The 14027-nt window shown below is 41.9% G+C and overlaps 1 protein-coding gene across 9 annotated transcripts in view; it reads right to left on the bottom strand.

Annotated features, from left to right (window-relative positions):
- Window positions 1-14027, bottom strand: part of mgaa (MAX dimerization protein MGA a) — a 50922-nt gene that overhangs the window by 35765 nt on the left and 1130 nt on the right. For all 9 annotated transcript variants that reach the window (XM_018764151.2, XM_018764154.2, XM_018764155.2 and 6 more), the window contains exon 2: window positions 9435-10599. In XM_018764151.2, coding sequence (XP_018619667.2) covers window positions 9435-10537 — 1103 coding nt within the window. In that variant the 5' untranslated portion in view covers window positions 10538-10599. The remainder of the gene's footprint in view (window positions 1-9434; window positions 10600-14027) is intronic.

Below are 14027 nucleotides of genomic sequence, written 5' to 3'. Positions count from 1 at the left end.
AAGATCCAGATGCACCAAGTACAGTAGATTATTGCACTTCAGCTTCAATTACATGATATACAATTTCATTTTTTGGACAGGCTTCAGATGAAATTTTGTTGCCCTATTTTTGATTTACAGAACAAAAAAAATAAAATCGGTGTATCAAAACCAAGAGCCATTATAACAAAATTTCACAGAGGTTGTAAATTGATGGATGCCTGTATATACATTCACACACACACACACACACACACACACACGTACATGCAATCTTAAGTCTTGATTAGGGATGAAAACGGCAGTAAAATGTTCACGTCTAATCGATGAACGCTTAGCTTACAACTGGTAAACCATGAGGACAAGGTAACATACACTTATTTAAAAATACACAAACACACTGAATTACACATACCTTTCTAATATGCTCTCGGCCCTTTCTTAAGTGAAGGAAAACTGTTTTACAACTGAAAATTACTTTGGAAAAGGGTAAGTTCAGCCAAATGTAAGGTAGTTAATACCCAGATTTTGCACAATGTTCTGCAACTCACACAACCCCGTGTTGTACTTAAGGTGGTATAGCATTTCGCACTGGTGCCTGTTTCTGGACTATGCTTTCCAGCGTGGGATCACAGACTCTGGCTCAGTCTGCTGAGTCTACACGTTCTCTCCCCCTGCGTTCACTCTGGTTTCCTCCGACAGTCCAAAGAGATATGTTTCGGATGAATAAGTGACTCTGAATTGATCATTGTGTCTGCATGTTTGAGTACCCTGCCCCAAGCCCTATGCTTCTGGGATAAGTTCCAGACCCTACAATCCTGCATCAGGACAAATGTTTATCAATAATGAATAACCCATTCATGAAAAATAGGGTATAACTGCATAAAAACAAAAAAGCCTTCATATAAGAGCCCTGATGTCCAAGGTACCCTACAACCAAGAAAACTGCACCTACAGCTTATGAATAAATTTACTGTGTTTATCAAAGTGAAATCTCACAAGAAAAGTATGAGACCAAACCCCTTGGCAACACCCACGTATCAATCATACACAGTGGGTATAAATGCCCACAAATCTAGAAACCTACACTATACACTTTCCGCAAAACGGTGCATCTTGTACACATTGCCACTTCCGTTTCCTCCATGGCATCCTTGCTTGGTGGTGGTTCGCATACTTTCTGCTCTGCCCGGTCTCGGGCAGTCCCAGCTCAGCCCAGTCCCAGTACCATCCTCTCTGTGCTCATTCTTGGGGGACCCTGCTGCCACAAGCTTCCGGACCCACTTTTATTTCCTGCCACTAACTCTGCCCAAGTACTAGTCTGTCCACTGGTTTTTTCCCCACTCAAATTGGAGTATCTATTCCAGTTCACAGGTGTACCTTTCATCCTGCGTTTTTCATGTGCATTGCATTGTTTCTCTTAGCAAGCCCCTGCAGGATGGAAAGTGGCCATGTCTCAGACCCGTGTGGTTTTATTTTCTCACAGTTCCTCATGACAGTGGGTTGTTGCTCTTCCTCCATTGCTAGGAGTTTTGTACAGTATTTTACTCTGGTTGTTACCCTGTTGTTTTCACTTTTCTTTTTCACCTGCACGTGAACTACGTGTGCCCTGTCTCCTCATCTACATGAGTACCTTTATTCATTGTCTCCCTACTTTACTTATGCCATGGTTTCCATCACTAACTCTACCAGTTTCATTGGTTTGCATTCATTCTTCTTTATTTTCTCTCCTTGCAGGTTTTCTTCTGTGCATCATCCAGGCAAAGAGCTGCAGCCCCAATTCCGGGTTCCTGTCTGATTCCCACTTTTGTAAAATTTCCTGGTCTCCCATGGACCCTTTCCCTGTTCGGGGGAAGTTACTCTAGCTAAGACCTCTTTGTGTCAGAGCTGCTCCCATCTTATTCCAGCCATATCCAGTTTCTTTTCTCCTCTCGGGGCAGCTGTGCTAACTCATAAATGCACTTTCAGTGACCAAGTCAACTCTTGGACCTGCTGCCTTCCCATTATTTTACACTCACATCCACAGTAAAAATAAATTGTGCAAAATACACACTTACTGTGCTTCAAAAAATTCCTTTTTCATTACATTTAAACAGTAGACATACACATCTATCACTCATTATCTACCTGAATAATGTCAAACTTACAACATGTAAGTACTGTATGATGTGCAGTAAGATAAATATATCACTTGTCATTAGTGCATCATCACTTTGGCCAGCCTTCAATGCATCACACAACCTCCAGTGCTAGCATTGGCTCCCATGTTTTGCTCTATGTTTATCAGCACACACACCAACTTGTGCACTCCGGATGTACATTTCTCCTGTGCGGGCACTCACTTCCCAATCACCCACTCCCTGCCTTCTTCATCTCCCCCATGCTCCCTGACAAGGCAAGCCCCAGCTCACCTGGCAACACTGCTAGCAACTCACAGCCGTGCCCCCCCGGGACCTCATTCCACCCCGATCTGGTACTCTCATCACCACCTCCTTACAGTCCCTTCCCCTACCATCTCCCTCCAGTCCAGTCACCCCTCCTCCATCTCTGACCAGACCACGACTAATCCCCTCTTGTTCTTGTTGTGGCCCAGATTTTTCCATTCTTCTCCCTTTTCCCCCTTCCTGCCACCATGGTGCTCATGCAGTCCCAGGCCACACCTGGTTTCCTTTCCATCACTGCCTCAAGATTTTGAGTCAGCTCTGTCAGCAGTTGCACCACCCAGCGCCCTCGTGCTTGGGCCACCCCTCTCTCATTATAGGCCTGCTTCAATTTCCTATCTCAAAACACAGCCTCCACTGCCCCTGCCATCTCTGCTCCTCATACAGACCTCTTGTCACACCTTCCACCTCACCGATGTTCCCGCTCCCATTCTATGCACCTCCAGCACCATTTGCATTACCATCCTCTTCCTCAGATCAGCAGTCCTCCTTTACCCTCTCAATCACAACTCCCTGCACAGACAATGTAGTCTCTCCTTTCTCCTGCTGACCCTGCCTCCATGCAGACCATTATCTGCAACACCCTCACTATCTAAGCACACCTTTAGACTGGCGAAGAAGATCAGTTCAGATCATTCTCATGTTTTACATGAGGAGTACCAGCTTCTGCGCTCTGGGAGGCGCTTTAGGGTGCCAGATTGCAAGAAAAATAAGTACAAACACTCTTTTATTCCTCACTCCATCACACTACTGAACCAACAGGGCAGGTTAAGGAGATGACTACCTCTTCTTCATGCGCGCACACACACACACACACACACACACACACACACACACACACACACACACACACACACACACCCCATGGACTGTTTATATACGGACTGATGCACCTGCACTAAAAATGCAAATGCAGATTTATCCATGCTGCTTTTGAGGATTTGTATTTGATTTTATGTAATGGCCTTTTTACTGTTTTTGGGATTATGACGAGTTGTTTATGTTTTGTGTTTTTGTTATGTAATAAGGTGGATGGATTGCTGAGCTGGAGAAGCAAGACAAATTTTTGTGTAAACACACAATAAAGTGTTATCTTATCTCTGTTCATTCATCGGGCAGGACATTCTCCCAGGTCCTTGCCTTCCTCAAATTTTGCATCCCAATCAGCTGCTGTTCAGACATTTTCTGATCTCTCCTACACCTTTGCAGAGAGCTGAATGATTACACTGTTATCCTCTCCAACCCAGCTACTCATATCTAAAATTGTCTTCAATAAAAGCCCTGCATGGATCTCACTTTTGAATCTACACATCTGTTGGGGAGCTCTAAATAACAACCTGTACAATACAGCATTTGCCAGACTGAGAGCGTCAACCTGCCTGGTTCAATTAGTGCCGTGGCATTTGGTCCACTTACTGACATTCCTGAGATGGCTGCACACCCTTGTTCATAGTCACAGAAGTCCCTGGCTCTGCACCCCTTATTTGCACTGCCTTTCAATGCCTGTTGCGACTCCAGGGTTCACCTGGCTGTGTGTACCACCCGTCTCAATTATAAATTGATGCATTTGGTTATTGCCTACAAATGCATCAATGGAACTGCTCCTAGCTCTTTACAAGACTTGATCATCCCCTACACCCCAACCAGACCGCTTTGCTAATCTACTTCTGCCCCCATGGTGATCAGGCACATGACAGGTAAAGCACAGAGGTTCTCAGTTCAGGCCCCGTTGTGGTGGAATGACCTCCCCCCCCCTCTCTCAGAACTGCTGAAACTCTGTCCACATTTAAGAAGGGTCTGAAAACTCACCTCTTCCAGATTCACTTCACCTATGATCTCTCAAGCTCATGTATGGTGTAAATGTTCATGCACCATAACTTTATGATCACGCCCAGATAAGCCTTTACAAAGCCACTACTCCTGAATTGGATGTAAATGTTTGTGTACCTAAAAAAATTGTAGGAAGGTGATCAGGAATCGTCTATTCTGAGTTTTATGCACCTACTCATGCGATGAACATCGGTGCATAAAGTGGAAAGAAACTAAGTTTACTTAAGAATCACATCTGCAACTATGTTTCTCTTTCTCCTAACGTAATGCACAAATTGTATTTCTCTGAGATGTACGTCACTTTGGAGAAAAGCGTTTGCTAAATGAATAAATATAAACGTAATGTTATGTCTCTGCCGTGTGACATGCCCACACTGCTCCCATCATCACCAGTCTCCTAGTCTATTGTAGAAAAACGGTGTAACGCAAACACCAACATCTCCAAAGGCCTTGTGCCACCATTCTGCACACTCATATTTATCTATTCAGCTCTTGTCAACACTGCAAATTCCACCATATTTTGAGGGAACTGTATTGTACAACCACACAAGACAACCCATTCTGACAATCCATCCATCGTCAACAACCACTTGCCCCAAGAAGGGTCGCGGCAAGCCGAAATCTAACCCGACAACACAGGACGCAAGGTCGAAGGGACACACCCAGGAAGGAACGCCAGTCCATCGCAAGGCATCCCAAGCAGGGATTGAATCCCAGACCCGCCACACAGCGGACACCGGATGAACCTGCTGCACCCCCACCAACAATTCACTACTCAATAGAGTCAAATTAGGCCAAGTAACCCACAAAGCACAGTAGTGAATTACTTCTAGGCATCAATCTCTGCAGCATGGTGAAGCTCTTCCATTTCTTACCCTTTCTATTTCCCAAAATTAATATGTATTCTTCAGATACTTCAACCAATCATTTTGCATCCCGGTAGGTGCCAACATCTCCAACACATCGGAGTGGAGTTTGGCATCAAACGAATTTGGCCTCCACACTGACTTAAGCTGCCATTGTGTGACAGTGTAAGTACTTCCTTTCAGTCATATAAAGCACCCAAGCTGCTTCATGTTACCTTCTATTCTTGATGTCACCAAATCGAAGTAGATTGCTATCCTACAAACCCTTCATTCTCAATGTACAAGGAATCGATGCAGACGACATGCTGTCAAAACATTCTTTTAAAACAAACCGTTACCTCCAGCAACTCTGTAAAAAGTCCTGCAGGGCTGAGATGCCACAGGCACTTGAAGCAGAGAAAACAAACCTCTGGGGCTTCATCTCAACTGGGAGCATGTCTAGTCTACTTGTACTGAGTCACCTCCATTCCTGAATCTACCTTCATCATTCATTAATCATTTACTATTTCAACTAACATCTATTGTTCAGTGCTCTGCGTTGCTCCTCTCACAAATGTTCTGTTCTAATAAATCTTATTGAATTAAAAAGTTTCCCAGTGTGTGGCATACATAATTTACCACATGCATTTTAATACGCTCTCCTTTCAAACGATGCAAATGCCTGAATGTATGTGCAACAGCCTCTTGCTACAGAGTCACTTTAGGGTCAGCCAGCAAGCTAATCATACAGCAGCTTTACTATTTTGTAATGTATCCCACAATGCCTGGTGAAATCTAACATGGAGGACACAGGCTCAAACTTCCAGTACTAGTACAGCAGTGAGGGGAAACAAAGTGGTGTCCCTTTTAGATCATTTCAAAGCTCCAGGGTTTTCTTATTACTGGCCACCATATTTGGCAATCAACAGCATGAGGCTCGAGAACATTCCAGTAAGGCGGCATTGATGCTACGAGTTAACAGTCGTTAGAACAGGACTCAATCTAGTTGTCCGCTAAGCATTTACATTGACTACTGTTGTAATGATTATTAGGCTATCAGTAATGACTGGTCGAATGCTGATCCTTAGTGTATAAATTCAACAATAGCCAGCCTTTGTAAACATGTTCTTTGTTGTTTTGGATTTGACACACTAACTTTTCTGCCAACCTAGTGAAACACTGGAATCTAAAACAGGCATAAAAGTTCTGAGATTCAAGTCATTTCAAGTATGTAATACAACCGTTTTTACGTGTTTGTCAGTCTCATCCTTTCATAGACAACACATAATCTTTAAAATAATACAGATATGTATATAGATATTTAGGCAAGTTTGAGGATATTTAGAATATTTTATGGGATATTTAGACAATTTGAAATTTTTCGGGAATTTCTGGAAACATATTTAGGCCAATTTTTGAGATATTTGTATCTAAGCGTAATTTCACCTCCCTAAAATTTGATTTTGTAACTTCAGTTTAAAAAAAATTTAATGAGTAAAACAGAGGGAGCAAAATGACAGTGTCTTAATTCAAGGGAACCCTCAGGGATATTCAGGAAAGAGAAAACAAGCTCCGATATCCTGCCAGTCACAAGACAACTCATAGGTCACAATGTTCAGAAGGGTTTGTAGCTCTGAATTCATGGAAGGGATGATTTTTAAAAAGCATCTTTAGAATGTAATAAATACATTTATTAATACAATTTATAATAAATAAAAATTACTGAACTTTCAAAAGTTTACTTTGCGGAGGGGGGTGGGAGAGCAACTTCCAGGACATGAGTGATTACTTGTGAGCGTATCGGAGACTTGCTGTATTTCGCAATGGCCACATCCTCGCCTCAGCAACTTGCAGGCTATATGTATGACACCTTTGGGTTAAATTAATTTGAACACTAGAATTAGTAGTGTGGTAAGAATAGCTGACCGAAATACAGCATTTATTCCACAGAGCCTTTACAGGTCTTCACTTCAGCTTATGCTGCGCTGACTTATGACACTGAAATCTATAGCTCAGAGAAAACACAATCCAATCAGTCCGTAAACATACAAACTAACTGAACAGGTGCTGTCCTTTATCGATCGCATCATATTGCAAACCCACACAAATTTTGCTTTTTTTTTTTTTTAAATAATTGGCAGTACAAAAATTTGATGCCATATATAACATCACAACAAAGAATGATTGGAAGTTCTTTAAGTGGATTCTTGTTAATTGGGCCATCAATTAATTGTGGAAGCCATTTATTTGGGAAAAATCTTAAAAACCAAAAACAAAAGGAGAAAATCAGAATTTGCTTCACTTATTTGGGACATCATGCCATTTAATGAGGACAGCGAGTGCTGGATGGCATGCTGGTCATCACTGTAGGCATGTAGAGTGTGGGACGACTAACGAATAGTTTTATTCTGACAGCGTAGCTATTTTTTTAATTATTATTTTGAAAAAATTTCAGACTTTTACCAAGATAACACAAAGACATTTGACTCTACCTGTTATACTTTGTTATAATTAAATATATTGCTTGTGATTTGTCCAGCCTAGGGGCGTCAATGGAAACACTGGCGTCACCTCTTGTCTAGGAGTTGTCAAGGAGTCGCCATTCCACACAAGGGGTGATGCCTCTGTGGTGTTGAATTTCCTTCATGCAAGACGCTGTACCGAGACTGTACCCAAGTCCTCACCATAAAATCTTACAAGAATATTCAGTCCTCTATCTGCTTTCTGTGTTTTGGCTGCATTGATGGAAAACACGGTTGCTTTTAGTTTCTCTCATAGCAGATGTTTAAGGCGCAGGACAATGCCATTTGCCCACATGTTTACACATAAGAAACTTGAGAAAAAGAGACTGCAAGTCCTGACAGTAGATTCTTATCTTCTGCCACTTTCTTCATTAAATGTATGAAGGGATCAGCAATCGAGAATGACAGCTTGGGCTTAGCATTGACTGTGCAAACGAGTACCTTTCGATCACACACCTCATTTATCGCCGACACCACTAACGCACTGGTGACCAAGGCTCTGGGGAGCACTGAGGTGTGCTGCAACACACAAATGGCATTTTTGCAGTTCATGGTCGGACTGTCAAAGGATCACGTTCTTGTCTTGTTTTTTCATACAATAACTTAATAGCAAACTGTACAAAAGCATGTGCCAAGCTTTTAAATTTTGACATGACCAGCTAATAAGATTTAAATCAGTTTCTCACTTTTTAAGCAAAGGCCACGTCATCTGATTAACTGGGAAATTGGCCAGTTAACATTATACTCGCTTAACTGAATCTCAGAATAAGACCACTCAGCCAGTTTCAGGATAAGTCGTGATAACTGTGAACTCTTAAGTATCTTATGAGTTTTGGGCAACGGTAAAAAACTTCCCACCTTATGTGCAAAAGGGAAATAAAGAACCCTCAGTACAGGAGAGGAACTGTACAAAAAAGCTTTACAGTATTGTACAAAAGCTTTAAGTCAGATGACAGGGCAACATGAACAATACTTGACTACAAGCAATCACCTGTTGTGATCTTATCCCTTTTCTATATTGCTATGGTTTCATAGTATTCTGCTCCATCGCTTGCTGCCAAAAATCAAGGGCACTGGGTAGCCTTTTCTCCCATTTCAGTCTTTTTTCTCTTCAACCCATTTTCCAAATTCCACTTGTATTGTTGATTTCACTAACTCACACATTACTCAAGTATGGCACACAAAGGGAAATGTTTTTTAAATAGCTTCACTCTGACATAAATTTTCAAAAGCACAGTTAGTTTCTCAAAGAAATGACTGAAGTGCGTTGACAGCAGTACAAGCCACACATTACCCTGTGGCTAATCACCGAGTTTACAGCATTGTCGATGCTGTCGCCTCGCTTATGTGGCCGAAAAACATTATTTTATATATGGATATGGATACATGGACACGTATGCATGGAAGCACCTGCAGAAGAGGTAACCCGCTTAGATAACATGACTTTCTGCATGCACACTGGATATCTAAAAAGTTTAAATAAGAAAACCATCAAAACTTCCATCAATGTACAAAAATCATCTTTTCTGCAGAAACCAAAAAGGTCTAAGTTATGTAAATGCCACAGAGATGTCAACTCTCAGCTAGTGTGGTTTCCAGGGTTAACGGAGAGGACTGATGATTTACCATTGCTTTCTTCCACACGCATCTTTGAATTGGGAAAGGAAACACAGCAGCACAGAGGGAAATCAAATTTCACAGACTGAACCCCAAATCCAAAACTATAACCCAGAAGCAATGACGTACCAATGTCACTGAATGCACCATGCCACCATAAAGGACAGGAGTACCGCACCACAAAAAAATGATTTGCTTACCGGAGGTCTGTAGGTATCGCCTTTACAGCAGAGATGCCATTACCAAGAAAGCCATTTCCATAATCTTTCATTTGGACAAGCTCCTTATCTATAACATAGGAGTCAATATCTCCACTGTTTTCAACAGGTGACTCCTGGCTCTTCTTCAGAAATTTCTCTTCACTGCCAACTGTGGACCCAGACAGCTCCAAGCTTGGATCTGAAAGGTCAAGCTTGGCTTTTCCAACTGGGCCATCCTCACGGAACCCTTTAGCAAAGGGGTTGTAGTCAATCTTTAACTGAGTAATACGCAGATTCTGGTAGGCAGTGACAGCAAAGAACTCAGTTTGAGGGAAGGTGAAGGTCATGACATCAGGTCCATTGAGCTGAATAACCTCTGTGGCCTTGTCAGCAGGCACGACATGCAACCGGGGCAGATATCGGTGCATGGAGTGTAAGATCACATGACCCTCCTGGTCTAAAGTATTGTTGGTAACCTTCAGCTTATAGAAGGACACTGGGTTCTGCATCCAGTAGTGGCCTAATGAGGGAGACTCTGGGTGGATGAAAACCCGACCCAGTACATGTGGCTCAGCCTTGCCATTGGGTTCCCACTGTCGCCCAGTCCACTTATAGCGGTGGTTGTCCATAGGAGCAATGTCCATTACCAGAATGTACCTCTGAAAAGGCTCCATACCGGAAATGCGGAAGCGACAATAAGGGAACATTCGACGACCCTGTTTGGTCAGTATCATTTCAGTTTTACAGCGATAAAACTCATTCCACATGTTGTTATTGTCCAGTGTGACTTTTACACCCTTACAGGTGCTTTCAGGGGGTAAGTTCTCCGGCTGCTCATCAGACCTGGTGGTGCAGGAAACCAAAGAATGGCTAGGGATGTATGGAGGTAGACCCACAACTGGAGCAGACTGGGAAGAGGCTGTTGCCAAATTAGCTTCGTGATTAGTCACCAGAATTCCCTGGTCCTGTCCACCCTCACTGGCATGTCCTGGTTTGAGAATAACAAAGAACGCTAAGGGAGTCGCTGTGGAGGGCACTGCAGCTGGCGCAGTTGCCCCCTCTTCTTTAAGCACCATGAGGGCCTGGTTTTCGGTTGCAGCCATGACAGTGACAAGATCTTTAGGAAGGTCTCCAGCGTGGGCTGCTTATCTGCCTAACCGCCATGCTGCGGAAAGAGAATATAATATTAATATAAGGTGAGCATTAAACTTCTTAAATTATGTTCTGTTGTAACAACTATTGACAACAAAGCATAGAAAAAACCATCAGTACAGTATACAAGTGGTGTTTATTTCACATTAACTAAGGTGGCACACATCAAGTTGCAAGAGCAAGTATTAAAGTCCCAGTGTATCCACTTGTCTTTTCACTGAACTCTTTTTCATGGATGTAAGTATTAGCACAGAACTGGGGGGGAACCACTGTTATTAAACTACAATCGTAAAAACCAAATGCATAAAAGCAAACCACAAGATGGACATGCAACAGTTGAATATTATTAATAAATTACAGTAATACAGATATTGTATTATGACAGACTAAGATGTCGTCAAAATCAAGTGATTAACTTTTGCATGTTAAACATTACACAGTGCCTTATTTAAACTATGGTGTTATATATCACTGGGTTGATAAGGCTAGAGCTACTGTTACTGTAATTCCTCTAGAATTCTGGAAAAAATTACAAATAGTAGCATAGAAACTAAAATTTTCAATCCCTTGAAAACTAAGTTGTTTTTGAAAAAAAAGCATCTGCTAAATGTATGTAAATATATGTAAATGGAAATAAAAGTCTGGCATTCATACTCTGGGTCCTCATTACTTACATCTACATTTACATTTATTCATTTAGCAGATGCTTTTGTCCAAAGCGATGTACATCTCAGCAAAAGTACAATTTATGCATTACATTAAGAGAAGGAGACATAGCTGCAGACATGAAAGTCTCAAGCTATTGGCTCGTAGTTAAAATACCAAGTTTTTACAAAAAAAAACTTTTTGACAATAGATTAAGTCAATAAAGAAATAACACCATGGAAAAAATGGAAAAATGACTATCTTAAAGTTCTCACTCAAAAATTAACACAAGGAGCCAATTCATCTACACTTAGCCTCCCCCATTAAAGGCATGCAATTCTTTAATTAAATGTGTGTACACCTACAGTTTGAGTTTACACTGTACATACATTATAGTAACACAGTGAATCAGACAGTAGCAGCATATACATTTTTTTTTTTTTAATCAGACACTCTACTCCAAAGCAACTTCCAACTTCAGCCCACACACCTTATTCACTAAGGTGACTTATACTGCTAGATACACTGCTTACAATGGGTCATTCATCCATAGGCTAGTGGAACACACTTCTTCTGTCACTCACACACTATGGGTGAACATGAACAGCATGTCTTTGGGCTGTAGGAGGAAACTGGAGCACCCAGAGGAAACCCACACTAACATAGGGAACACACAAACTCTACACAGGCTGAGGGGGGATCAAACCCATGTCCTCTTGCACCACCCAGGAGATGGGAGACAGCAGCGCTACTTGCTGTGCCACCGTGCAACCCGCTAACAACAGGAGGTAATAACTCAATTCTGTTCAGTTCATCCAATACAAGTACTATCCAAGTTGCACAGGTGTAAAACAAATGACTGGTACTGTACCTGCAGGATTGAAGTGCAAGACAAGGTAAAGTCTGCACAAATGCAGTGAAACGTAGCTGAAAATGGGGCCATCTGTATTCTTTAACTGTACAGGAAAAAGCTATCAGGCCTACAGTTTGTGTCCTGATATCACATGTAAAAGTCAACATGTGTTAGCATCACATTTTTTTTAAATGAGGAGCTTTTAACATCTTAAGAAAATAACTTTTTTAACCTGTATACATGGTTTAAAGAAACTCACTAAATTTAGTGTAAATTACTCAATGTAACATTACAGATGTTATGTCTGCTAAAAAAAGGGATTTTATTATTTTTATTTGAACATTTGAAATATTGAATTCAAAACACACGGCAACATGAATCACAATACCCATTATAACGCAATACTAGCACAACAAAAATATGAAAAAAGATCACATTCACACATACAGGCAATCATACTGGAATGGAACATGGCAACTTGTTCATTTGCTCCCCTTAACAGTTATTATAGCTCTCATTAGAGTGACCTCAGATTCTTCTACACAAGACTAACAAGGCAAAATTGTGCAGGACAAACAAAAAGTGACACCGTGTCATCACGAACAATAAAGTAAGCAAGACTAAACAACCACTTGGTGGTCTTGTTAACAACATATTCTGATAACTTTATAACTGAATTAAACACATTCAGGAGAACCGAACTTCAGTATGCAAAAAATTAAGGTAATATTCCATAGAAGTGAACTTCCACAAGTGCCAGTTTTCCACAGGGATTCGCATCACTGATCTCCTCTTCCAAATCCAACAGGGCTGCAAGACCCCCATCACCTTCTACTTACACTTACTCTGCCGCCCACATAAAAAGTTTTGTGGGCAAATTCCATGCAACGTTGAATGAAATAAAGCACAGAAAACTGTGCCTGGGTTTTGTCAAAAGCCCACAAAAAGCCACAATCCACAGAGTGCAAGGCAGTACTGTATCTTATAAATTAAATGCAACATGAAGGGGGACAGGTCAGAAGGGGACACATGAGATGAGCCCACTGGAAACTTCAAACACCCATCAGCTACCGTGACCTCTACATGAATCCATGGGAAAAATAAGGATACATATATCTGAAGTTCCCCAGGTTTTGGCTCACTCCACACTTCCTTTTTTCCCCAATTCTTTCAACGCACCTGTTCTCAAACAAACACACAGCCTTGACATCCATGGCAGAACTGGGTGCCACAGTGGCACACCAAGTACGGCTGCTATCTCACAACGCCTGGGTGGTGTGAAAGGCTGTGGGTTTGATCCCCACTCACTGTGTGTGGAGTTTGCATGTTCTCCTCATGGGTTTCCTCTGGGTGCTCTGGTTTCCTCCCAGAATCCAAAGACATGCTGTTCAGGTTCACCCAAAGTGTGCAGGTGACACAAGAGCATGTGTTCCACTGATGTATGGAAGAATGACCCATTGTGAATTGTGTATCTAGCAGTGTAAGTCACCTTGTTGAAGAAGGTGTGGGGGCTGATAACACTACATATGGTTAATTGGAAGCTGCTTTGGATAAAAATGACTGCTGAATAAATAAATGTAAATGTCACTGTATGGGCAGCCTGCCTGCACGCATTGGCCCGGCCTGTAGGGGGTGCTAAACACACGGAGCTTCTACGCCAGCGGCACACTCGACCAGGGTGACTTCGGCCGAGTCTACGAAATCCTGTCACTCTCTTGGTGGGTTTCATATTAGGAGAAGGACCGAACTTATTAATGAAATGAAGTTTTAACAGCACCGTCACATACCACTTCTAAACGTGTAATTATTTTGCGCTACCAAGAGAGATCAACACGCCACTCGCTCCAACTTCAATTTTCCGGAGAGAGTGAAAACACAGCTCAGCGCGCCAAGCCAAAAGTGCAGCTACTGTATATTTTCGCGAGTAACGCAAAAGAAGAGTT

Source organism: Scleropages formosus, chromosome 15, assembly GCF_900964775.1.
Source record: "Scleropages formosus chromosome 15, fSclFor1.1, whole genome shotgun sequence".
NCBI lineage: Eukaryota > Metazoa > Chordata > Actinopteri > Osteoglossiformes > Osteoglossidae > Scleropages > Scleropages formosus.
Note: the sequence above shows the minus strand (reverse complement) of the source record. Positions and strands in the feature narration are given on the sequence as shown.